The sequence below is a fragment of the Lissotriton helveticus genome, chromosome 3_1 (assembly GCF_964261635.1).
Source record: "Lissotriton helveticus chromosome 3_1, aLisHel1.1, whole genome shotgun sequence".
Taxonomy (NCBI): Eukaryota; Metazoa; Chordata; class Amphibia; order Caudata; family Salamandridae; genus Lissotriton; species Lissotriton helveticus.
Window position 1 is genome coordinate 1546670066 of NC_136061.1, and position 26930 is coordinate 1546696995.

The 26930-nt window shown below is 45.3% G+C and overlaps 1 protein-coding gene across 5 annotated transcripts in view; it reads left to right on the forward strand.

The window, feature by feature from the left end:
• The window catches only part of DSCAML1 (DS cell adhesion molecule like 1), a 516476-nt gene that overhangs the window by 93456 nt on the left and 396090 nt on the right, over nt 1–26930 (forward strand). For all 5 annotated transcript variants that reach the window (XM_078682268.1, XM_078682269.1, XM_078682271.1 and 2 more), the window contains exon 3: nt 7825–7971. In XM_078682268.1, the coding sequence (XP_078538394.1) occupies nt 7825–7971 (147 nt within the window). The remainder of the gene's footprint in view (nt 1–7824; nt 7972–26930) is intronic.

A 26930-nucleotide genomic window follows, 5' to 3' on the forward strand; every position in this document is an offset into this window, starting at 1 on the left:
GAGAGTAAAGCCCTGCAGAGGAGGCTGGAGAGTAAAGCCCTGCAGAGGAGGCTGGAGAATAAAGCCCTGCAGTGGAGGCTGGAGAGTAAAGCCCTGCAGTGGAAGCCGGAGAGGAAAGCCCTGAAGTGGAGGCTGGAGAGTAAAGCCCTGCAGTGGAGGCTGGAGAGTAAAGCCCTGCAGCGGAGGCTGGAGAGTAAAGCCCTGCAGCGGAGGCTGGAGAGTAAAGCCCTGCAGAGGAGGCTGGAGAGTAAAGCCCTGCAGAGGAGGCTGGAGAGTAAAGCCCTGCAGTGGAGGCCGGAGAGGAAAGCCCTGCAGTGGAGGCCGGAGAGGAAAGCCCTGCAGTGGAGGCCGGAGAGTAAAGCCCTGCAGTGGAGGCCGGAGAGTAAAGCCCTGCAGTGGAGGCCGGAGAGTAAAGCCTTGCAGTGGGCGCCGGAGAGTAAAGCCTTGCAGAGGAGGCCGGAGAGTAAAGCCCTGCAGTGGAGGCCAGAGAGTAAAGCCTTGCAGTGGAGGCCATGGAGTAAAGCCTTGCAGTGGAGGCCGGGGAGTAAAGCCCTGCAGTGGAGGCCCGAGAGTAAAGCCCTGCAGTGGAGGCCGGAGAGTAAAGCCTTGCAGTGGAGGCTGGAGAGTAAAGCCTTGCAGTAGGGGCTAGAGAGTAAAGCCTTGCAGTGCAGGCCGGGGAGTAAAGCCCTGCAGTGGAGGCCGGAGAGTAAAGCCTTGCAGTGGAGGCCGGAGAGTAAAGCCTTGCAGTGGAGGCCGGAGAGTAAAGCCTTGCAGTAGGGGCTGGGGAGTAAAGCCTTGCAGTAGAGGCCGGGGAGTAAAGCCCTGCAGTGGAGGCCGCAGAGTAAAGCCCTGCAGTGGGGGCCGGAGAGTAAAGCCTTGCAGTGGAGGCCGGAGAGTAAAGCCCTGAAGTGGAGGCCGGAGAGTAAAGCCCTGCAGTGGAGGCCGGAGAGCAAAGCCCTGCAGTGGGGGCCGGAGAGCAAAGCCCTGCAGTGGGGGCCGGAGAGTAAAGCCCTGCAGTGGAGGCCGGAGAGTAAAGCCTTGCAGTGGAGGCCGGAGAGTAAAGCCCTGCAGAGGAGGCCGGAGAGTAAAGCCTTGCAGTGGAGGCCGGAGAGTAAAGCCTTGCAGTGGAGGCCGGAGAGTAAAGCCTTGGAGTAGGGGCTGGGGAGTAAAGACTTGCAGTAGAGGCCGGGGAGTAAAGCCCTGCAGTGGAGGCCGCAGAGTAAAGCCCTGCAGTGGGGGCCGGAGAGTAAAGCCTTGCAGTGGAGGCCGGAGAGTAAAGCCCTGAAGTGGAGGCTGGAGAGTAAAGCCCTGCAGTGGAGGCCAGAGAGTAAAGCCCTGAAGTGGAGGCTGGAGAGTAAAGCCCTGCAGTGGAGGCTGGAGAGTAAAGCCCTGCAGCGGAGGCTGGAGAGTAAAGCCCTGCAGCGGAGGCTGGAGAGTAAAGCCCTGCAGCGGAGGCTGGAGAGTAAAGCCCTGCAGAGGAGGCTGGAGAGTAAAGCCCTGCAGAGGAGGCTGGAGAGTAAAGCCCTGCAGTGGAGGCCGGAGAGGAAAGCCCTGCAGTGGAGGCCGGAGAGGAAAGCCCTGCAGTGGAGGCCGGAGAGTAAAGCCCTGCAGTGGAGGCTGGAGAGTAAAGCCCTGCAGCGGAGGCTGGAGAGTAAAGCCCTGCAGTGGAGGCTGGAGAGTAAAGCCCTGCAGAGGAGGCTGGAGAGTAAAGCCCTGCAGTGGAGGCTGGAGAGTAAAGCCCTGCAGTGGAAGCCGGAGAGGAAAGCCCTGCAGTGGAGGCCGGAGAGTAAAGCCCTGCAGTGGAGGCCGGAGAGTAAAGCCCTGCAGTGGAGGCCAGAGAGTAAAGGCTTGCAGTGGAGGCCGGAGAGTAAAGCCCTGAAGTGGAGGCTGGAGAGTAAAGCCTTGCAGTGAAGGCTGGAGAGTAAAGCCCTGCAGTGGAGGCCGGAGAGTAAAGCCTTACAGTGGAGGCTGGGGAGTAAAGCCCTGCAGTGGAGGCCAGAGAGTAAAGCCCTGCAGTGGAGGCCGGAGAGTAAAGCCTTGCAGTGGAGGCCGGAGAGTAAAGCCCTGCAGAGGAGGCTGGAGAGTAAAGCCCTGCAGTGGAGGCCGGGGAGTAAAGCCCTGCAGTGGAGGCCGGAGAGTAAAGCCCTGCAGTGGAGGCCGGAGAGTAAAGCCCTGCAGTGGGGGCCGGAGAGTAAAGCCCTGCAGTGGGGGCCGGAGAATAAAGCCCTGCAGTGGGGGCCGGAGAATAATGCCCTGCAGTGGAGGCCAGGGAGTAAAGTCCTGCAGTGGAGGCCGGAGAGTAAAGCCCTGCAGTGGAGGCCAGAGAGTAAAGCCCTGCAGTGGAGGCCGGAGAGTAAAGCCCTGCAGTGGAGGCCGGAGAGTAAAGCCCTGCAGTGGAGGCCAGAGAGTAAAGCCCTGCAGTGGAGGCCGGAGAGTATAGCCTTGCAGTGGAGGACGAAGACTTCAGCCCTGCAGTGGAGGACGAAGAGTAAAGCCTTGCAGTGGAGGCCAGAGAGTAAAGCCTTGCAGTGGGGGCCGAAGAGTAACATTACAGTTTTATTCTATTCAAGCCCCGCCTGCAGAGGAGGCATGGATGCTGCAGGGGGAGGACCAGGAGAGGGTGACACTGTAAAGGTTGCCCAGGAGAAAGTAATTTTGCAATAGGGGCCAAGGATAGAATTGGTTCTGGGCGGAGTTCGCGGAGTTCCGGTATGCGAAGTGACCCAAAAATTCTACAGCGCTACGTGGAGTTCCGCAGCCGGCAGAGTGCGCTAGGTCGCCCCGTTCGTGCTGTTTTTAATGCCTGGTGTTTCTCCCACACTGGAAAACCGCACAATGTGCAGCGCTAGAGTGCGCTACTTCTTTCCGCCGCTCGAATAGATGTTCTACGCAAGTGGCAGCTTCCTCAATGCGAACGTAAGGTTTCTCCAGGCAAGCAATAGCGGCCATCTATGACCACCTGCGTTGAGAAATCTCATCAGGAGATGGTCTGGAGAATGATTTTCCTTGCTCACGCTCACCAACTTAACGTAGGCGAGCACGAGTGAGGAAAAAACTCAGCTCCCGCTATGCAGGGTGGACTTTCCTGCCCAGGCCTAGATAGACTACAGTTGCAGAGGAATGCGAAATTTGTAAAGAAGTTGCAGTTGGAAGTAAACTTTGCGCAGCAATGAAGTGTGTATTTTACAGTGTAGCAACTCCATGCTGGAGCAGTACAACTCATCAATACTCTGGAGGAGGGTGGGCGGGGCATGTTGCAATAGCACTTCAGTAGAATGCTCATCTGTCACAGCAGAGCAACGGGATGCCCTGAAAGAGCACCGCAGTGGGGAGGAAGGATGGAGTAGCAATGCAGCGAGGGGTTCAGGGTGCACTAGGTGTTATGGGAGCTGTAGGTTGCGGTAGCAGTGCGGGGATGAGATGCAGAAACAGTGCAGCGAGAGGGCAATGGTGCAATTGCAGTGCTTTGGAAGGCAAAGGCTGTATTAGCACAGCAATGGGCACCAAGGGTACAGCAGCAATGCAACTGTGAAATAGCATAGAGTGGGGGGAGAGATGATGTAGCAGGATTGTGGGATGCAGTGAAGAGGGGAGGTGGAATACAGCAGCAGAGAAGGAAGAGAACTAAGATGAAGTAGCAGACCTGTGGGAGGCATTTGTTCCATTAGCTCTGCAGTGAGGGGCCCACTATGCACCAGCCCTGCACATCCAGTGGTACTGGAGACGAAGAGGCAACAGGAACCCCCAGTCTTGAGCAGCAGTGCACATACAACCCTTTGTCTAAACGCTGTTTAGGGCTATTCGTGCCTCTGCCCTAGTCGCCTTGCTCCCGATGCCCAATTTTTGAGCAGAGCAACAGTTCCCCAAAGCCTTTGTCTTGTAACCTACAGATGAAGTACGTTCAGGAAGTGCTTTTCTATCATGATTATGATCTAAATAAAAAATCCGACCGTGCCTGCTGTCACTCATCCGTGGTTTCCTATGGTTGAATTGGTTAACGCAGCGGAAGGTGTTGCCATGAAGTGTAGCAGAGCGTGTGGCATATGTGCCTGGTTGAACACCTACTAAGAAGCGCACACGGAGGCATAGCAGGTGCACCTGTGGCCTGCACGTGACTGCGCGTCCCAAAGCACGGACCCGCAGTGCAGATGTGCAGTAATGTGCACGGACCACTTCCCAACCTCCGCAAGCTGCACTGATTACCCAATGCATCAAAGCGTGTGACAAAATGGTGGACTGGAGAAGCACAAACATGAGAAACTGCGAGGAAGGACATCGCCGGATTTAGACTTGATAAGGCCCTAAGCTATTTGAAATATGGGGCCCTTTATAAGTCCAGATATTCTATGTGGCTATGTCAGTGACAAATATGATTTAATAATATTTTTTGGGGGCCCCCAAGAAAGTGGGGGCCCCAAGCTATAGCTTGTGTAGCTTATACGTAAATCCTGCGCTGAGTAAGGAGATGATGAATTGGAATGAGCGAGGTCGGCTCGCGTGGGCTTTGGCATCCTGAGAGTGGGCCAGGTTGGCACCAGGGTCCTTACAAGCCAAACCATTGCCATCTTGAAGAAAACACTTGAGGGTTTTCCATTACAAACCACAGCAAGTCCCATCATGAATAGACTTCAAAGAGTTCAACTATTGGAACAAACCATTTATTCTTTCAGTTCATATTATTAGGTCTGGCTTAATATCGCTGCTGAACGCAAGACGTATTGTTAACACTTCTTTAAAATATGCGGTGTGGGTTTTGGCTCTGCCCAAAGGGTTGCATTTCTCATCATATGCTATTAGCTGTTTGGTGTATCATTCTGCTGCCTAGCCAATGTTTGCATTCCAATGCATGAGGGGTTAGTTTACATATTAAAAGTACTCTAAATCATAACACATTCGATTTTTTTATCTCATAGATGCATTGTGTAGGAAAATAATCATTATGCGCAGCTGACTTTTTTAAATGTGTTACTCTGATTCAAAATGCCAGCCAGACATATGGACTTTGCCAATGCTTGTGGTCCTTGCAGGTGGTCACCCCAAGATTATTAGTCAAGCATTTCCGATATTTTGAGCAAGCTCAACTATACTGGTGGTAGGCACCTGTGTTAGCTTGTTACGCCAGTTGCTGAAACTCTCCCCACTGCTGTCCTTTTCCACGCTTAGGCTGGCGGTTTTTGCTCTGATCCTGGCACGGTTGGACTATGGTAACTCCTTATACCATGGCCTCCCAAAAAACCTCCTGGCCAGACTCCAGGTGGTAATGAACGATGCGGCCAGGCTCATTTTTAACAAACCTAGGCATACTCGAGCCACGCCCTTACTCTGCAGCCTACACTGGCTGCCAATCACTCAAAGAATAAAATTCAAAAGCCTCTGCATCGCGCATAAGGCAATCTACGGTTCAGCCCCCAAATACATTAAAGAACGGCTCATTAAGTACATGCCAAGTAGGACCCTCCGGTCTGCTGAGGCATGTAATTTGATATGCCCTCGGTCTAATTTTGCATCCAAGGGCGGCAGAGCCTTCTCTAGCACTGTCCCCTTGGCATGGAACCACCTCCCAGCAGAACTCAGGAAGGAAACTAACCTGCTAGTGTTTAGGAAGAAGTTGAAGACTGTGCTTTTTGAGGAGGCGTGGGGGCCTCTGTGATTTGGCAGTCTTGCCTACCGATGTTGTGTGTCCGCTGATAGCGCTTAGATACCTCGGGGTGATATAGCGCTTTACAAACCAATAATAACATAACATAACATACTGTATCTTAGGGCTCCACTCTCTGCTTCCAAAATTCCTATTTGTGGATGTGTTTGTATTGAGCATTGTTTTCGTTTCTGTTGCCTCGCTTTGGCTTGGAGAGTGTGCTAACATGCCTAGAGTCTATCATGCCACTTGCTGCAATGCCCTGGAGGAGTTCAAGAGGGATCGATCCCCTTGGGTGGCAAGAGAAGTAGTTTAAGAATCCTTTATTCTTTGGGACAGTTACCTTGGTGAATATGTGATGGGACATGCCGAGTCCCTTTTTGCACCCAGTCTACTGAAATACAGGCACCCCTCCTTCCTCCCGCTGATCGGCACACGTTGTCCAACTAAACTGCCTGAGTCCACACCATTAGGTTTTTTGGTTAGAGATTGACCGTATTTATCACATTTAACACATCAAAATTAAACAAATGTATACTTGAAAACACAATTAAAAATTTTACAATATTTGTATATCTTTCCCCCAGATTTTAGAGTCTGCTAGACATCCAATCACCTAGCCCCTCTGCCACCATAGCAAGCAACTTCTGTAAGCTCATGCTTGACCTGTACCTGGATCACCCCATGCCCAACTCTGGATTAATGCTCTTTCAAGAAAACCCCTGTGCTTCACTTTCAAAGTGCTGTTTATACGAATTAACAGAGTTTATCTCCATGCGGGAGGCCTGTTCATCCCAGAGCATTCGCAACCCCTGCACCCATCAGAGAGCCAGTCTGGACAACCTGGCATAGACTGCATCCTCCAACCCCCAAAGGGCCAGTGCCCAAAAGCGCCAATGCTCATGTGTAAGGCAGGGCTAAAGGCCGCCAGAGCGACCCTTCCAACTCCTCCAATTGCAGCTTCTCTAACAAATGCTGCAAGCACTCCCCGTTGAGGTCCCACTGACACCGATCTCCTGAGTGTATTATTTTGTGAACTGTGCATGGTAACTCTGATAACGCTCCTGCCAATCATAAACTCACCCCGCCCAATACGAAAAAAGGTATCTGCAATACTTGACAGGACCTGATGGGCAAAGTAAAGTTTGAAAGATCACACAGTGGGCGGTCTCCTGGGTGAGATGAGGCAGTGAAGCAAAAGGCTGAGCCCCAATCTTGCTGCCTCTTTAATTCCACTCCCTATGGCCCCACCCATCGCCCCACCACAATTGCCAGAATTGCGATATCGCGAGCACCCGGACAGTATAGCATGCTGTTCCAGATCCCTCAACAGAGAGGAGGCGTCATAGTGGCCAACCATCATGGAATAGTGCTCGGTCTCGCTTTTGCTCCCCATTTCTGTTGGCTCGCCCAATTCGGAGAGAGCTCATGGCATCTGAGAGTTTCTTTAAAATCCAGCAAAACTACACAAACACTATGCTGGAAGGTCAAATTCACACAAGACTTTCAGGATAACCCTCAAAAATATATATACATATAAGAATCTGAATAGGAATGTATCTACATGGAGGTTATCCTGAAAACATGGGTTCCTTGCTGCCCCGCACTATAGTTAACACCCTTGGGTTCTAAGAACCTGTCAACAAGGCTATCATGCCACTTGGGGTCAGGCTTTTAAGTTCAAGTTACAAATTCATTGTGTAGAAGATTGTAAATCTAAGTAACTCTGTGCTACAAGAAGAGAGGGGTTGGGCCATAGCAATGATATTTATTTGCACTAAAGCAGTAAACATACAGTACAAGACTTTCCCCTTTGCACCAGAAAAGGGCTTTTAGTGCTTGGGACCATGACTGAGAGGTGGAGGCTCAGAGTTACATTAAACACATTGATTTCATAAAGTACTCTCAATGTATGGAGCGCCCTACACAAGATGCATTGGAGACCTAACACTAATTAGTGTACCAGGGGGCAGTAGTATGGAGAAATAAGGAGCACAGCTATGTTAAAATAAGGTGGAACAGAGTGGTGAGGCCAGGTGGACCTATAGGGCAGCATCGCTGTTTGGGTCAGTCCCAAAAGTCAAAAGATGTGTGTAAGAGTTGTATTAGTTTAAGGAAGTGTTTAAGGATTTTATTTGGACCCGACTCGCCTTCGCACGCCATAATGGACCTACTTTTCTCCTCAGTTTTCAGGGAACCATACTCAGTGCGGGTTGAAGACCAGAGGTCGATGCGTGGAAGCGTGGCTGTTTTCAAGTGCCTCATCACCTCTACTGTGCAGGAATACGTTAGCGTTGTATCGTGGGAGAAGGACACCGTCTCCATCGTCCCAGGTAAGACGAGGATCCTTGTGGTGTAGGGGCCCTTGCTGTATAACTCGAATGTCTATATCCTGTGATGTTGTCTGTAATCCTAACCGCTTCCTGATGTGATATGCTTCATATTATGAGCATCTTTTGTTGGTGTATGTTCCACAACCAGAGCATCTTTCTACTGTGACATGCTGTCTAGCCTGAGCATCTTTCTAAAGTGACACACTCCATAACCTAAGCATCTTTCTGTTATGACGTCATCAGCAATCAGGGCATCTTTCTACTGTATCGTGCTCACTAACTGAGCATCTTTTTCTGTGAACGGTAGTGAAGCCAAGCCTCTTTCTGCTGTGACATGCTGTCTATCCTGAGCATCTTTCTAAAGTGACACACTCCATAACCTAAGCATCTTTCTGTTATGACGTCATCAGCAATCAGGGCATCTTTCTACTGTATCGTGCTCACTAACTGAGCATCTTTTTCTGTGAACGGTAGTGAAGCCAAGCCTCTTTCTGCTGTGACATGCTGTCTATCCTGAGCATCTTTCTAAAGTGACACACTCCATAACCTAAGCATCTTTCTGTTATGACGTCATCAGCAATCAGGGCATCTTTCTACTGTATCGTGCTCACTAACTGAGCATCTTTTTCTGTGAACGGTAGTGAAGCCAAGCCTCTTTCTGCTGTGACATGCTGTCTATCCTGAGCATCTTTCTAAAGTGACACACTCCATAACCTAAGCATCTTTCTGTTATGACGTCATCAGCAATCAGGGCATCTTTCTACTGTATCGTGCTCCCTAACTGAGCATATTTTTTCTGTGAACGGTAGTGCAAGCCAAGCCTCTTTCTGCTGTGACATGCTGTCTATCCTGAGCATCTTTCTAAAGTGACACACTCCATAACCTAAGCATCTTTCTGTTATGACGTCATCAGCAATCAGGGCATCTTTCTACTGTATCGTGCTCACTAACTGAGCATCTTTTTCTGTGAACGGTAGTGAAGCCAAGCCTCTTTCTGCTGTGACATGCTGTCTATCCTGAGCATCTTTCTAAAGTGACACACTCCATAACCTAAGCATCTTTCTGTTATGACGTCATCAGCAATCAGGGCATCTTTCTACTGTATCGTGCTCACTAACTGAGCATCTTTTTCTGTGAACGGTAGTGAAGCCAAGCCTCTTTCTGCTGTGACATGCTGTCTATCCTGAGCATCTTTCTAAAGTGACACACTCCATAACCTAAGCATCTTTCTGTTATGACGTCATCAGCAATCAGGGCATCTTTCTACTGTATCGTGCTCACTAACTGAGCATCGTTTTCTGTGAACGGTAGTGAAGACAAGCCTCTTTCTGCTGTGACATGCAGTCTAGTTTGAGCAGCTTTCTATTGTGACTTACTCCATGACTCCATAACCGAAGCTGCTGTGACCTGATCAGCAATCTGAGCATATTTTAGTTTTGGTGTATTCTGTAGGTTGAGCATATTTCTGGTAAGACATGCTCAATATCCTGAGTATGCTTTTGCAGTGACATTATCAGTATAATTGCCATGACATGCTCTATAAACGGAGCATTTTTTGCTGAAAACCCCGAGAATCTTTCTGTTGTGAGATGTTCCATAACCCGGAACTCTTTCAGCTGCAACATGCTCGCAAGCATTTCTTGATCTGAGATGCATGTCTCTTTGCTGTGAGATGTTCAAAAATCTAGGTCTCCTTTCTGCTGTGAGATGCTCCATAACCTGGGACTCTTTCTGCTATGACATGCTCGCGAGCATTTCTTGCTATGAGATGCATGTCTCTTTGCTGTGAGATTTCCAAAAATCAAAGTCTCCTTTCTGCTGTGAGGTGTTCCATAACCCGGAACTCTTTCAGCTGCAACATGCTCGCGAGCATTTCTTGCTATGAGATGCATGTCTCTTTGCTGTGAGATTTCCAAAAATCAAAGTCTCCTTTCTGCTGTGAGGTGTTCCATAACCTGGGACTCTTTCTGCCATGAGATGCTCGTGAGCATTTCTTGCTGTGAGATGAGTGTCTCTTTTCTGTGAGCTGACCGAAGCTTCCTTTCTGCTGTGAGATGCTCCATAACCTGGGACTCTTTCTGCTATGACATGCTCATGAGCATTTTTTGCTGTGAGACGCATGTCTCTTTGCTGTGAGATGCTCAATAATCTAGGCCTCATTCTTCTGTGGCATGCTCTGCAGCCTCAGCACATGCCTGCTGTAATGTGCACTTACATGCTAATAATTCTGGAGCTTCACTCCCTGTGTATATCCAGAGCATCTGTTTGCTGGACAGACTGCTTAGCCTAAGAATCCTTCTGAGTGCTCTATACTAAGACAATGGCTCTACTTTAACACCCCAAAGCTATATATCTGCAAGTTGTGCTCCACAACAAGTGAATGTATCTGCGGTGATGGGTTCTTAATCTTATAAATAGTTCCCTTATGAGATGTTCCGTAAATTAAGAATATTCCCTCTTTGCATTCTGACATGCTCGCAATTCGCATCCGTGACAGGTCGTCAGCTGTTATGTGCTTTTCAATTGAAGACATTCTATTTTTGGGGGATCTCTAGTGTGAAATACGATCTAATTCGTGGGTGATTTCTTTGGTAAAGAGGACCCTTTTCTCCTACGCCATGCTCTGTGACTCAAGCATGGTTCTGCTATGATCTGGTTTGTAATCTGAGCAACGTTTTGATTGACATGCTCAGTCTCCTGAGTACCCTTTTGCTGTGACGTGTTCAGTAATGGGAGATTTATTTCACCTGTCACGTGCTTTATAACCCGAGCTTCATTTTGCTGTGACAGGATCCATAATGTGAATACTTTTTGTTGTTGTGACATGCTATATAACCTGAACATCTTTGTTGTGACATACTCCATAACCTGAAGATCTTTTTATTGTGACATACTCTTTTTTTGCAATACTCTTTAACCTGAGCATCTTTTATTGTGACATAATCTATAACCTGAGCATCTTTTTATTGTGACATCTTCCATAATCTCGTAAAAAAATAATTGCCAACTTCACCTTACTTTTCTCCTTACAATTGAGGAAAACAAACCAAAATTACTATATAGTCTGTTTGGTATATCTTCTTGATACCTTTTTACTTTTTATTTCATTATTTTCAAGTGTTTTTTGTTTGAAAAAGACACAACAATACATAAAACATTTTCAACATGAATTCACTAAACGAACAATTACATTCCACATTACATATATAAATACCGCATAAATCCATATTACATATATAGACACCATATCAATTTTTGTCAACAATTAGATTCGCTAAATGATCTCTAATTCTAATCAAAAAACAAAGGACAAAGTAAACATTTGGATACTATTGTTCAACAAACAGCAACTCAATTTGTCAATATCATTTAGTATGCTGCAAATTAATGCATTCCCGATTTACATGCCGACGTGTTTCAAACCCATTCTGTCACTTTATGGGTTCTCATCAGGGCTCTGTCTCTTTTGTTTGTCTACAAGATATATGTAAAACAAAAAGAGGAAATTCTATTTTAGTATTCAGGTATATTTCTTTGCATTTATCACTAATCGCTCCTCTATTCGCACATGGCACAACTTGTACCTGAATTCCAGCTTGTCGCCGGTCGTCTGCTTTACAATTCACTTGCTAGCTCATATGTTTCTTTATCTACAATGTAAAGTACCATTGTCAGGGATTTTATTTACATTTTGGTTGGGAGCTCGGCAACTCGTTTACAAAAGCATTGCATGAAGCCTACCTTTTCTGGTCTTTATCCACGTGTATGCACCCTTATCGATTGTTTATTTCGTAGTATATTCAAATACTATGGGCAAATGGAGAAACTTTAATTTAATATACGTTTTTCATTTATTTTATTCATCTAGTTATCCCCCTATTAGGGCAACTTTTAAGACATACCTTGTCTCAATTTGGCACATTCATGCGCGGGGTGCTGCACGTCTCTGCTTATTAGGTTTATAGAGTTGAGGGGTCGATGCTGCGTTTCCCTGCAAGTTTTAAAGGAATTTCATCACCTAGATGCACTCATTTTGCGTGTATATTTAAAAAAAAAATTCAAACGAAATGGCATACCTCCTTTCTTTAATAGCACGGTCCCGCGCTAAGTGCTTCGTGCGTCTATAAGACGCCTATTCTGCTTAACTGCTTCGCTGTTCCTCTTCTCCGCTAGTCTCCTGTGTTTACACAGAGACTGAAATTTAGTATCAAAAACACTTGACTTAGTATCTACTTTCATAGTTATGTCGCGCATCTTACCTACTTGTCTTGTGTGCCGAGTTTGGATCCGCTTAGTACTTTGACATCGCGGCCATCTTTTAGTGAGTTATTTAAGTGTTTGGAAACACAGGAGCCACACGTCGTCGGTGTAGCGTAACCACTGAGTTATGTGTCCCTTGTGTGTAAACCAGTCAAAATGTCCCATCGATACAGAAAAGCTACTTCTGCATAAAGAAGCATATCTGATTTTAAAATTTAATAGCGCTCTAACTGGATTCGAACACACTGTCAGAAGTTTCGCGACTCTGATTAATGTCCTGCCTGTTTTATTAATGTTAGGGATTAACAGCTGAAGATTGGTATCCGTGCATTAAAAACAGAAATAAACAGTCGGCATCATGTAATGATAGCTAAAATATTCTAAAAGGAGCTTTCATAATAAGGTATAAATGTAACAAACTGCTAGTTGATAGTAATCGTGGGGTTGAAACAAGACAACACACTAGCCAACTTAGAAAGCTTAAAAGTTGCCCGTTCCAAGATGGCCCCCATTCGCCGAATGTTTCCAAACACTTAAATAACTCACTAAAAGATGGCCGCGATGTCAAAGGACTGTTAAATATACACGCAAAATGAGTGCATCTAGGTGATGGAATTCCTTTAAAACTTGCAGGGAAACGCAGCATCGACCCCTCAACTCTATAAACCTAATAAGCCGAGACGTGCAGCACCCCGCGCATGAATGCGCCAAATTGAGACAAGGTATGTCTTAAAAGTTGCCCTAATAGGAGGATAACTAGATGAATAAAATAGATGAAAAATGTATATTAAATTAAAGTTTCTCCATTTGCCCATAGTATTTGAATATACTACGAAATAAACAATCGATAAGGGTGCATACACGTGGATAAAGACCAGAAAAGGTAGGCTTCATGCAATGCTTTTGTAAACGAGTTGCTGAGCTCCCAACCAAAATGTAAATAAAATCCCTGACAATGGTACTTTACATTGTAGACAAAGAAACATATGAGCTAGCAAGTGAATTGTAAAGCAGACGACCGGCGACAAGCTAGAATTCAGGTACAAGTTGTGCCATGTGCGAATAGAGGAGCGATTAGTGGTAAATGCAAAGAAATATACCCGAATACTAAAATAGAATTTCCTCTTTTTGTTTAACATATATCCTGTAGACAAACAAAAGAGACAGAGCCCCGATTAGAACCCATAAAGTGACAGAATGGGTTTGAAACACGTCGGCATGTAAATCGGGAATGCATTAATTTGCAGCATACTAAATGATATTGACAAATTGAGTTGCTGTTTGTTGAACAATAGTATCCAAATGTTTACTTTGTCCTTTGTTTTTTGATTAGAATTAGAGATCATTCAGCGAATCTAATTGTTGACAAAAATTGATATGGTGTCTATATATGTAATGTGGATTTATGCGGTATTTATATATGTAATGTGGAATGTAATTGTTCGTTTAGTGAATTCATGTGGAAAATGTTTTATGTATTGTTGTGTCTTTTTCAAACAAAAAACACTTGAAAATAATGAAATAAAAAGTAAAAAGGTATCCATTAGATATACCAAACAGACTATATAGTAATTTTGGTTTGTTTTTCCTCAATTGTAAGGAGAAAAGTAAGGTGAAGTTGTCAATTACTTTTTTACGCAATTTATTAATGGTCCAGCCGACTTCATGCCCCAGGACCTAACTCCTCAGTGTGAGAAAATATTCCATAATCTCAGCATCTTTTTATTGTGACATACTCTATAACCTGGCGGTACAAAAGGGATGTTCCCATGAGGCACAGTGTCAGACTGATTTGCATATGGCCATGTCTGAACTGGGGTAGCAGAGTGGGCTAAAGAACGGTGATGGAATAAACCCAGATCTGTTGACTGGGGGTGAGTGTTTGATTGTTTCAGATGCTCCGTCCATCACCACCCACTTTTGTACCACTCTATAACCTGAGCATCTTTGTTGTGAAAATCTGTTTAACCTGAGCATCTTTTTATTGTGACATACTCAATAACACAAGCATCTTTTATTGTGACATACTCAATAATACAAGCATCTTTTATTGTGACGTACTCAATAACACGAGCATCTTTTATTGTGACATACTCAATAACATGAGCATCTTTTATTGTGACATACTCTATAACATGAGCATCTTTTATTGTGACATACTCTATAACATGAGCATCTTTTATGTCCACACAAGCATCTTTTATTGTGACATACTCAATAACACAAGCATCTTTTATTGTGACATACTCAATAACACGAGCATCTTTTATTGTGACATACTCTATAACACAAGCATCTTTTATTGTGACATACTCTATAACATGAGCATCTTTTATTGTGACATACTCAATAACACAAGCATCTTTTATTGTGACATACTCAATAACACGAGCATCTTTTATTGTGACATACTCAATAACACGAGCATCTTTTATTGTGACATACTCAATAACACGAGCATCTTTTATTGTGACATACTCTATAACATGAGCATCTTTTATTGTGACATACTCAATAACACAAGCATCTTTTATTGTGACATACTCTATAACACGAGCATCTTTTATTGTGACATACTCTATAACATGAGCATCTTTTATTGTGACATACTCAATAACACAAGCATCTTTTATTGTGACATACTCAATAACATGAGCATCTTTTATTGTGACATACTCAATAACACAAGCATCTTTTATTGTGACATACTCTATAACCTGAGCATCGTTGTTGTGAAAAGCTGTTTAACCTGAGCATCTTTTTATTGTGAGATACTCCATAACACAAGCATCTTTTATTGTGACATACTCAATAACACAAGCATCTTTTATTGTGACATACTCAATAACATGAGCATCTTTTATTGTGACATACTCTATAACCTGAGCATCTTTGTTGTGAAAAGCTGTTTATCCTGAGCATCTTTTTGTGACATACTATGCAAAATCCGCATCTTTTCTTGTGACGTACTCTATAACCACAGCATCTTTTTGTTGTGACATAATCTATAACCTGAGCATCTTTTTGTTATGACATACTGTATAACCTGACTATCTTTTTTATTGAGATGTACTCAATAACCTGAGCATCTTTGATGGATCATACTTTATAACCGCAGCATCTTTTTGTTGCGACATAATCTATAGCCTGAGCATCTATTTTGTGTGCATACTCTCTGTGTGCATCTTTTTGTTCTGACATACTCTATAACCTGAGCATCTTTTTATTCTGACATATTGTATAACCTGGGCACCTTTTTATTCTGACACACTCAATAACCTGAGCATCTTTGATGGTACGTACTCTATACCTGCAATGTCTTTTTGTTGTGATTTACTCAATAACCTGAGCATCTTTTCATTGTGACATACTTTATAACCTGAGCATCTTTTCATTGTGACATACTTTATAACCTGAGCATCTTTTCACTGTGACATACTTTATAACCTGAGCATCTTTTGTTGTGACATACTCTATAACCTGAGCATCTTTTTATTGTGACATCTTCCATAATCTCAGCATATTTTATTGTGGCATACTCTATAACCTCAGCATCTTTTGTTGTGTCCAGCTGTGTAACCTCAGCATCTTTTGTTGCGGCATACTCTGTAACCTCTGCGTCTTTTGTTATGAGATACTCTGTAACCTCAGCATCTTTTGTTGTGTCAGCTGTGTAACCTCAGCATCTTTTATTGTGACATACTCTATAACTTCAGCATCGTTTGTTGTGTCCAGCTGTGTAACCACAGCATCCTTTGTTGGCGAATACTCTGTAAACTCAGCATCTTTTGTTGTGGCATACTCTGGAACCTCAGCACCTTTTGTTGTGGCATAGTCTGGAACCTCAGCACCTTTTGTTGTGGCATACTCTGGAACCTCAGCACCTTTTGTTGTGGCATACACTGTAACATCAACATCTTTTGTTGCGGCATACTCTATAACCTCAGCATCTTTTGTTGTGGCATACTCTGGAACCTCAGCACCTTTTGTTGTGGCATACTCTGTAACATCAGCATCTTTTGTTGTGGCATATTCTGGAACCTCACCACCTTTTGTTGTGGCATACCCTGGAACCTCAGCATTGTTTGTTGTGTCCAGCTGTGTAACCTCAGCATCTTTTGTTGTGGCATACTCTGTAACCTCAGCATCTTTTGTTGTGTCATACTCTGGAACCTTAGCATCTTTTGTTGTGGCATACTCTGGAACCTCAGCATCTTGTGTTGTGGCCTACCCTGGAACCTCAGGAACGTTTGTTGTGTCCAGCTGTGTAACCTCGGTACAAAAGGGGGGGGTGATGGAAGGAGCATCTGAACCAATCAAACACTCACACCCAGTCAAAAGATCTGGGTTTGATCCATCACCGTTCTTTAGCCCACTCTGCCACCCCAGTTCAGACATGGCTATATGCAAATCAGTCTGACACTGTGCCTCATGGGAACAGTCCAGCCCGAACTGCCAGCTGTGTAACCTCAGCATCTTTTGTTGTGGCATAATCTGGAACCTCCGCATCTTTTGTTGTGGCATACTCTGTAACCTCAGCATCATTTGTTGTGGCATACTCTGTAACCTCAGCATCTTTTGTTGTGGAATACTCTGTAAACTCAGCATCTTTTGTTGTGGCATACTCTGGAACCTCAGCACCTTTTGTTGTGGCATACTCTGGAACCTCAGCACCTTTTGTTGTGGCATACTCTGGAACCTCAGCACCTTTTGTTGTGGCATACTCTGTAACATCAACATCTTTTGTTGAGGCATACTCTATAACCTCAGCATCTTTTGTTGTGGCATACTCTGGAACCTCAGCACCTTTTGTTGTGGCATACTCTGTAACATCAGCATCTTTTGTTGTGGCATATTCTGGAACCTCACCATCTTTTGTTGTGGCATACCCTGGAACCTCAGCATCGTTTGTTGTGTCCAGCTGTGTAACCTCAGCATCTTTTGTTGTGGCATACTCTGGAACCTCCGCATCTTTTGTTGTGGCATACTCTGTAACCTCAGCATCATTTGTTGTGGCATACTCTGTAACCTCAGCATCTTTTGTTGTGGCATACTCTGTAACCTCAGCATCTTTTGTTGTGGCATACTCTGTAACCTCCGCATCTTTTGTTGTGGCATACTCTGTAACCTCAGCATCTTTTGTTGTGGCATACTCTGTAACCTCAGCATCCTTTGTTGTGGCATACTCTGTAACATCAGCATCTTTTGTTGTGGCATATTCTGGAACCTCAGCATCTTTTGTTGTGGCATACCCTGGAACCTCAGCATCGTTTGTTGTGTCCAGCTGTGTAACCTCAGCATCTTTTGTTGTGGCATACTCTGGAACCTCAGCATCTTTTGTTGTGGCATACTCTGGAACCTCTGCATCTTTTGTTGTGGCATACTCTGTAACCTCAGCATCTTTTGTTGTGGCATACCCTGGAACCTTTGCATTTGTCACCCCGAGTGGGAAGGGTATGCCCAGACGTGGGTCCCGTGCTCACTAAGCCACTGGAGTTAAGCTATCCTTGCTGAAGACGGCTGATGGCAAGAAACCGGTCCTAGGATGCTTGATTCCAGTCCAGGGAAGACATGGCTTGGCAGTTCGGCTGGACTGTTCCCATGAGGCACAGGGTCAAGGCTGATTTGCATATGGCCATGTCTGAACTGGGGTGGTGTGGTGAGCAGAAAAACAATGGATTTAGGCCCAGATCTCTGTACTGGGGTGAATGCATGACATTTTTTTGCATTCTGTCCATCAACTGTTGTTTTTGCATACTCTGTAACCTCAGCATCTTTTGTTATGACACACTCTATAACCCGAGCATCTTTTTATTGTGACGTACTTTATAATTTGAGCATCTTTTGTTGCTGCATGCTCTATAATCTGAACATGTCTCAGCTGTGGCCTGCTCGGTAACACGAGAATGAGTCTGTTATTGTGTGCATACTCTGATAATACTTCTGATTTTTGGCACAATAAGCTGCAAATCTGCATATTGTTCTCCGTAATGTGAAAATGTGTCTGCTCCCGTGGGGTACTTAAACTAAAAAGTTATTTTTTTGTGCACTAATTTCAGAATAGGTCTCTGGTTGTGTCTTGACATGATCGCTTGTGTGCATGTTCTGTCTGGCCGTGTGCTGTAATCTGCTCTTCAAGCAAAATAGTTTTTCTGCTCAGGTTTTTGATGGGGAATATTTTGGTTTCCTTATAGTCTGTCATTTGAGAATGTTTTGCATGCGTTATAATCTGCGAATCTGTATTGTGAAATGTCATTTAATCTGATAATGTTCTTCCAATCTGCATCATTCCTTTCTCAATGTTGTTTTTACTGGTTTTGCTTGAATGAGCTCTTCAATATGAGATTTGTTATTTAGAAATATTTGCTGGTTCCCGTAAGGACAGGTTGGGGGCCTCAAGGGTATCTAGGGGTTACTGGACCTCAATTGTGTCAACTACAGTAGATTTCCCAGTGTCCCCTTACTATTGTGACCCCATTCTGGAAAGTAAGCACACTCCTTTAGCACTTGCCTCCCAAGCCACTCAGGGAAAAGCTGTCCAGGGTTACCTCGGGGTTGATAAGCCAGAAATCAATTACATGGATAATTCAACTCTTTAAATCATTGTCCAACCAATGCTTTCACTTTTACAAAGCTGCCTAAGCTCAGCGTTACAAATGCATAAAATATATACAATATGCAAAACAGTACTTGAAGCAGTCAACAAGTTCTCAGTCAGAATACCAGTTCACAATTCTTCCTAAACTGGGGCCACCTAGAATAGCCAGAGTGCACATCACCTACCCGAAGGTTTTTTCCAAGGAGGAGCTAACCCCATCAGTGTATTCTGCCAACATTATACACGAAGTACCTAGTGACAATGAGCATGCCTACAGGCCTCAACCTATACAACTATCAATAACGCAATGCAGACAAACTGCCGCCCAATAAATGGCTTTCTGCAGTGAGCACACAGGGCTACGGGCTTAGAACAATCACAAGTCAAATGAAAGGCGTACTGCTTTCGACAAAAATATTCGTCATTTAATACAGCCTGCAAGGTTTGTCATTAAAATATTAGGTGTCTGCCAAGGGAGACCAAACTGATTTTCAGTCAGGTTTGAAACAATGTTAAAACATTTGCGAAAAGTTTCCTCCCCCAGAGAAACAACAAAACTGTAGCCAGACTTCACAAACCTCGTTATGGGAGCCAGGGATCCCCTGCAGCTCCAGTTTTGTTGTTTATCCTGTTGCCTAGCAACCTTACATTCACTGAGAATGGTTTTCTGCAGGCCCCTTCTCCTCCTGGGCACCAGCCTTCTCTCTCCTGGAGACTTATGCCAGGCTATTTCTTCTTGATGTGGGGTAGCCACTGCCAGGTGTATGCCCGTGCTTCTTTTGTGGACACCCCTGTCAAGTTACGCCTGCCCTGGAGCTGGTGAGGGTGATTTGGACCATTGGAGTCTCATGGAAATTAGCAAGAGCACCTCGTGAGCGGAACCTTCGCACGCCGATAAATGCACACCCTCTGGCCCTATTTTGATGCACTTTGGAACACTTTATTCCACAGAGGTGCCCCCTCTTAAAGGCTACTCCGTGTGGTCGCAGTACTTCTTTCTTCCTGAACAGCTGTGATCTCCTTTTACAGATGGTGTACTCCTGCAGGGCACTTTCACAGTACCCCACCTTTTCAGTGAGATGGTCTCTTTGCAGGTTCTCCGTCAGGGTTAGGGCTAAAGTTCCTTTCGGAGATTCCTAGTCACCATGGAACTTGGCTGATGACTACACAGTGAAGGGGCTGCTTTGGAGAATACAGTCCAGCAAATCCCCTTTAGACAGCAGGCTGTTCCTTTTTACCAGACACAGTCATCCAAGTTGTCCCCCCTTGGCAAGGACATTAGCAATTGGGGCTCATGGCTCTGGTGCTCAAGCCTTTCTCACCCGCACTACTGTGTGGGTCCTGCTACTGGTCAATGCGAATCTTGGCACACTGGCTTGGATTTATACTCCGTATTACCCTCACTTTGCAGATGTAGACGCATATTCAAGAGATCCATCTCTGGAGCTAGTTTCGGGAGGTTCGAGACATTTTGTTAAATAGCCCCAGACTGGCCAAGCTAACGCCTTTGTTAATCAAACATGACTGAAGCAGAGGGTGGACCTTTGTGTGCGCTCTCATTCAGCTACTACACAAAGCCGGCTGCAGTCACACCTCTGAGGGAGTTTGAAGCAGGAAAGGGGCAACAACTGTCTCTGGACTTCAAAGGGGCATCTGGTTCTCTCCTTCCCTTGCCAGGAGCCTGGTCCACTGCCAAGGACCACAGGGATGGTATTACAATCTACATCCCTGTCTGGAGGACTCTTCCCACCTTATGTTGTATGTCCCATCCACAAAGGAGATACAATATGGAATACTGCTCTATGCAGTGAAGCCCAACCGGGACTCTCCAAGGTCATCCTAAGCCACACACACACACAGTACACACACTGTATGCATCTCCCATGTAACATATCAAGAGCGCATTCCCCGATCGGTCTATGCACCGCTGGCTTGATTTAAAACGCGGGCACTATAGTTGCCAACTCAAAAAACTACTGTTTTACCAGAGATTACAGTGGATGAGACTCCATCCAAATAGTGGAAGTCAAAACGTTAAAAACTGGGTTGAATCCATTTTCCGAACAGTGCCTGTATTCTAGAATAGTCACAACCTAAACTCTTTCCACTGTGATGGAGTCTCTAATCTGAAAAACTCTGGGTATAAAAAACAGATTCCCTAATCTTTCCTCTTCTTAAGGTTCCTGAATTAAGTAAGGATTTTTAACTAAGCTCCACTATCTCCCCGTTGGGCTTTGCCACCTAACAGACTTGTTCTATTACACTTCAAGTGTCTGAAAGCCTTTTTTTCTACTTTGCAAACCTGACCTCACTGGATCACTGCCATTGAAGCCCTTGTCTCTGAGATCATCAAAGCTATCCCTTCTGATTATTCCTAGATCCCACTTTTTAACAGTCTTCGGGCAACTTTACAAAACGAGCAATGCCATTGCCTCCTGGTTTCAATGTTTCACTGTAAACCCTTTACCTTCAGAGGAATGTGTTCTTCTTCTGTAGCCTTAAACCCATTCCTTACCTTGTCCTTAATAGTGCCTCGAGACACTTCCTGGAAGCAAATCGAGCTTTATGAATTGAGGCACTCCCTCACCCCAAACGGTCTGAATTAACTTACCGTGATGGGCAATATGGCATGAAATCCCCATTCATTTGTTGGACTATCCATATACTCTCCCAACAAGACGGTTGGGTTCAGTGGCAATTTGGTGTTTTGTTGGGTAGCTGAGGGGTTGTGTTAGAAAACGACGAGTTTTGGTCGACTAGATGTAGGTGAAAACATCTATTACACATATCTGAATTAATCGTCTGGAATGAATAATGTTGAAACAAAACATTTTAAAAAGTCTAAAAATATGATTATAACACAGAAGCATGTTAAACAAGCATTTACAATGCAATAGGTCTAGCATTTACGAGAGTTAGAGCTATTGGCATTGTAGATTACAATGCCTTTTATTTATGTGTTGTTTTTAAAACAGATAAATAAAATGCATTGTCTTTACAATGCCAATAGCTAAAAATCTCGCAAATGCGAGAGCTATTGCTTTCTGAAAGAATAGTGCTCGGAGGCTGTTATTAAAGCCTACCCTAGTAACAACACTCCTAACAGGGGTGTCACTATGGGAGGTTACAACAGGGCCGGCCTAAGGCATGTGCAAGCTGTGCACCTGCACAGGGCCGCCAAACCCCAGGGGCCGCCACGCCAATATATATCCTTAGATACATATTTGCGTGGTGGCCCCTGGCAGGGATTTGGCGGCCTCGGGCCCCCTACCTACACTCCCTGCTCAGGGCCTCCGTGAGCCTAGAGCCGGCCCTGGTTACAAAATGAGACAAAGCGATACTAAGGAGGAACTACTAAGCCTATCGACCAATGAACAGCCACAGTGTACAGTGGACAATGAAACAAGCCAAGGAAAAATATGGGTGGATAGTGGGCGGAGCTTCAAGTCCCTACCTGAATATAGCATGCCTCGCAATGCATGTGCTGCCCAGGCTCCACCAAAAAATGTCCAGATTGGACTAACATGGTCCTGAATAAAAAAAATTATACATTTACATTTTTAAATTACTGACATATAATGTAAACCCGCCCTGTGTCAAAACTTCTGAGTGTTGGCAACTAACTATTAACACAACCTCACTTTATTTCACATCTTCCTATATCCACCTCTAATAACTTTTTCTTTGGAATTTAAATCCAATGGGCTATAACCCGCAATGAGAAGGCCTACTCTTAGTTAGAAGAGCCACAGGGGTCTCACCTTAGGCTGGCTAGGTTACGGTCTCTGGCGCTGATAGTGTATAGGTAGACATTGCGACACTTGTATGGTGGGCACTAATGATAGTGACTTATCATAGCGAACAAAGAATAAGGCATCCGTGCAGGGTGGACAGGTATGCCACTTTACAGGAGCCCAGGGGACAGGGGACATAGGATTGACCCATAATGCATGCCTTTAACGGCACATATATTACGCAATGGGTGAAAGGAAACTCCTGGGCTGGAATGGGAGCTCACACCTAAGGCGTATTATCTGAATGTAGAAATATCAGGGATAGTGCATTGAAAATGGTTCGACTTTGGGTGACCGCTGGCTGGTTTCCTGTAGGCTTTGTGGGAATAGGGATAGGGGTGTGACATGTGTAAGCCCTCAAGGGTGTAGTGGTGCATTCTCTTTCTGTGCATCTATTGTCCGGTGAGAGCTTTCTCTCTAGAGCAGTTTACACCCTCTACTTCACAGCAGTTATTGGCACAGGCGCCTTGTCATGGTGGGTGGGTAGCGGTCTGGGGTAGCGACGGAGAGATAAGATCGGGTACTTAAGAATGTTTACAGTAACTGCTGTGATCCCTACAATATTTCAGTTCCCCAACGGCCTTTCTGTAGGATAAAATCTCAGAATGAGGAGGGAAACACTTCCTGCTCCCAAATGACCTCAAATTCGTCCCCACACACCAAAACATTTTTACATAGAAATCAGCAAAACCTGGGAGATGAACAAATAGAACCATTTCTAGGTCTCTGTAAATTCAGATTTTGAAAAAGTTGGCAAAGAACATAAATACTATTGGCCAGTAGGTTTCGCTGTGCATTCTGGGCTTTCAGTAGGATGAAAAGGGCGTTAGGGGTTAAAAGGGGCACGGCCAAATAAGCCTAACTAGGATCCCTCTCCAGAGGCGTGGCCTATGTAAATATGGCACCACTTAAAACATTTAAACTAAATCCTGTGCTTCACACAGGTGCCACCTGACCAGTATTTCGCTGTGTCTATATCAGTTTTATTTTATTGTATCCAGACAGGCCTCGAGCCGCAACTGGGTGCTTCGGTTTAGAGGTCGTGGCTGTGCTGAGTTAATCTTTCACATTTTAGTGTGTGCACCGTTTACTGTATTTGGGGATCTATATTACATTTTACCGCATTCGGCTTTTAATTCATTGGTGAGAAAAATTATTTAAAAACACTACTGATTCCGAGCTCTATCGTTGGAGTAATAAATCTAAAAGGTGGGCATTTCCTGTTTAGCTGGCACTTCTCCTGCCCGTGCATGCGTTCAGGGGTGATGTCAAAGTCAGAGTGCTACTCAATTTAGGAAGGACTTTAAAGGGAAACTTCATTTTACATGTTGTAAGGTCTACTTCTCATTGCGACAATAATTTTACGCCTCACCACTTTCAAATGCCACCAGCCGCCCCTGGTCTACACACCATTATGACCCGCTCTGTGAAACTCCTTTTGCCTTGTTCTCAACTTCAGAGCTCTAGGTTGAACTAGGATATAAACACCCACTACCTGAACTCGCTCAGACACCTGGAGGCACCTCAGTTGGAAGTCTGCACTATACAATAGTCCTTTTTTTTGCTACAGAAACTACAAAAACACAATATGTTGAAAAAAGCTAAAAATCCCTAGAAAATGCAAGGTGAGGTTAAGCGTAAAATGTAAACAGGAGTTGCATCACTCACTTGGGTAGGGGGTTTTACAGTCATTTTTGAGAAATCGCTTAGTGTTTTTGGCAGTAAAGCGAAGTACATGAATACACAGCCTGATAAGATCCGTTTCAGAGCTGGTGTTTATATACTGTCCGGCTGTAATGCCAGAAACCGGTCCTCGGAAGCTTGTTTCCGGTCCAGGGAAGGCATGGCTTGGCAGTTCGGGCTGTACTTTTCCCATGAGGCACAGGGTCAGACTGATTTGCATATGGCCATGTCTGAACTGGGGTGGCAGAGTGGGCTAAAGAACGGTGATCGATTAAACCCAGATCTGTTGACTGGGTGTGAGTGTTTGATTGGTTCAGATGCTCCGTCCATCACCACCCCCTTTTTGTACCGGTTCGAGAGCCAGCAGGATCCGGCCCACTTAAAATCTAATTTCGAGTTAAATGTATATTTCAACTACTCGGGGGAATATTTGCTACCTGCGTCGCGGGTGTATTTGGTGTCTTCCAATATGACGTGGTAGGTGGGCAATGAAAGTGACGGCTGAGCAGGTGGGGCCAGGGAGACCCGAGAGCGAGGCTGATCACTCCAGACGCCGTGTCTATGTGCTTCTAGCCCCGCTAACAGGCCCGGGCAGTGGGCGCCTGCGTGTCAGCTGCCCCGACGCGACAGGTGTCAGGGGTCAATGCTCAGATAGCCGCAGTATTGTGTTCTCCAGTGGAGCTCTTGAAAGGGCCCCGCTTGTGCGTTTCCAGTGAAAGCGGTGTAATGGTGGCAGTAAACAAACGAAAGGCCTTGTGTGCCACTCTGCCCCTTTGTATCCTGTGTGCACTGGGCGGGGCGTGTTGACTAATGGGGAGCGGTTCAGCATCTGTGCAGCGATGACACTACATTAAACAGTGGAGATGTATAGACCATTCACTTATCGACAGACGCAGGGCATAGTAAATGTTAGCCTGGGCTTGGCTTTGTCGGATTCAAGAAATGTTATTTGCCCGGGTTCCCTCCTGTGTTTTTTGTGTGTGAAAATGGAGTAGATTTGTTTGATCCACTTTTTATGTAGTGAGTTTCCCAGACGGTGCAGATGCCTAGAACTCCTGCTCTGGTCTTGGAGAAACTTCAATATACCATTGTCTGCAATGAAATGTACTTTGGTTAAAACACAGTGACCACTGGGACACTCAGCTTGTAACATATATATATCCCTCCCAAGGCAAATATTGCAGTTACTGGGTGGCAGGGGGATGTTACCTTTGGGGGAATACAGGGCGTGAACTCCCACATTTTTTATTTAATTCATTTGGCATTTAATAAAAAATGTAATGGATCGGCCAAGCACCAGTTTCCATTCACAGATAGAGCTGCTCAGCAGACGGTTCTGGTCATACCTGTATTGGATATGCTGCAACATGGCCTGTGGGCTCTTTTTGAGAGGTGCCAGAGCAGACCGAGATTTCTGAGCTAAGGTTGTGTCAAGGAGAGCCAATTCCGACTGGTGTCGTAGGGCTTAAGCCTACTATCGGGCTCCAAACTGCGCATCAAGGACACCCGTATCGCATTTGACCCTCAAGGGGGTGAAGTTAAGTTACTCAAAGCCTTACTCTGGGATGTGGGGTCAGAAACTCAGCCCGATGAAGTTAACCACCACAAGTAAATAGTTCAATGTCCAGGGCCAGATGCAGGGCCGGCTCTAGGCTCACGGAGGCCCTGAGCCGGGAGTGTAGGTTTGGGGCCCGAGGCCGCCAAATCCCTGCCAGGGGCCGCCACGCAAATATGTATCTAAGGATATATATTGGCGTGGCGGCCCCTGGGGTTTGGCGGCCCTGTGCAGGTGCACAGCTTGCACATGCCTTAGGCCGGCCCTGCCAGATGTTTGGAAAGGAAGAAGTATTTTACTCGAAACATACACTATATAATAAGGTCCCTCCTTGTCAGTTGATTTGCCCTCTTGATCAAAGCAGGGTCTAAACAACACTTACTGGCAATCTTAGGTGAAGTCTCCAGGTTTCCGGTCCTGCGCATACTGGGGAGTTGTCAGTGAATACCCCAATCCTGGGGGATCTGTTCCTTAGTTTCCACTTCTGTGGTGACCTCAGATTCCTCTTAGCAACACCTTGTCCCACTGTCTGGAAGTCTCTGCCTTATATTTATACTAAAGCAGTAAATAGGAGCTTTATAGGCCTATTGTTCACTACCGTGACCAGTTCTGGGCTGTTTTGCCCTTTTGTTTTCTCCACTTAGAGTCTTAGACTCTTGCAGTCAAGGTCTTTGTGCAACATGTAAGCAGGATGGTCTGGTGGATCGGGGAGTCTCCTGGCAGAAGAATTCCAATACCAGAAGGGAGGCAGTCCCGCTTTACTGTTTGTTAACCTGTGAGTGGTAGCCCTTCCAGAGAACAGTGAGCCAGGGAAGTGGAAGGGGACATTCCTTAGCTTTAAAGGGGCTGTTTGTCACCTCTCCTTAACAATCCTAAGTCTGATCTACTAAAGAGAATCCCTGGAATATCCTAAGGGCGAGCCCAGCAAGTCACATCCACTGTCTGAGCTCTCTATCCTACTCTTCATCTTAGGCCCCATTTACATTTAGCAAATGCAAAATGGAACCCTAGTCGGATATGTTCACCCATATTATACCCATTCCAAACGCATATACTGCCCACATGCCAA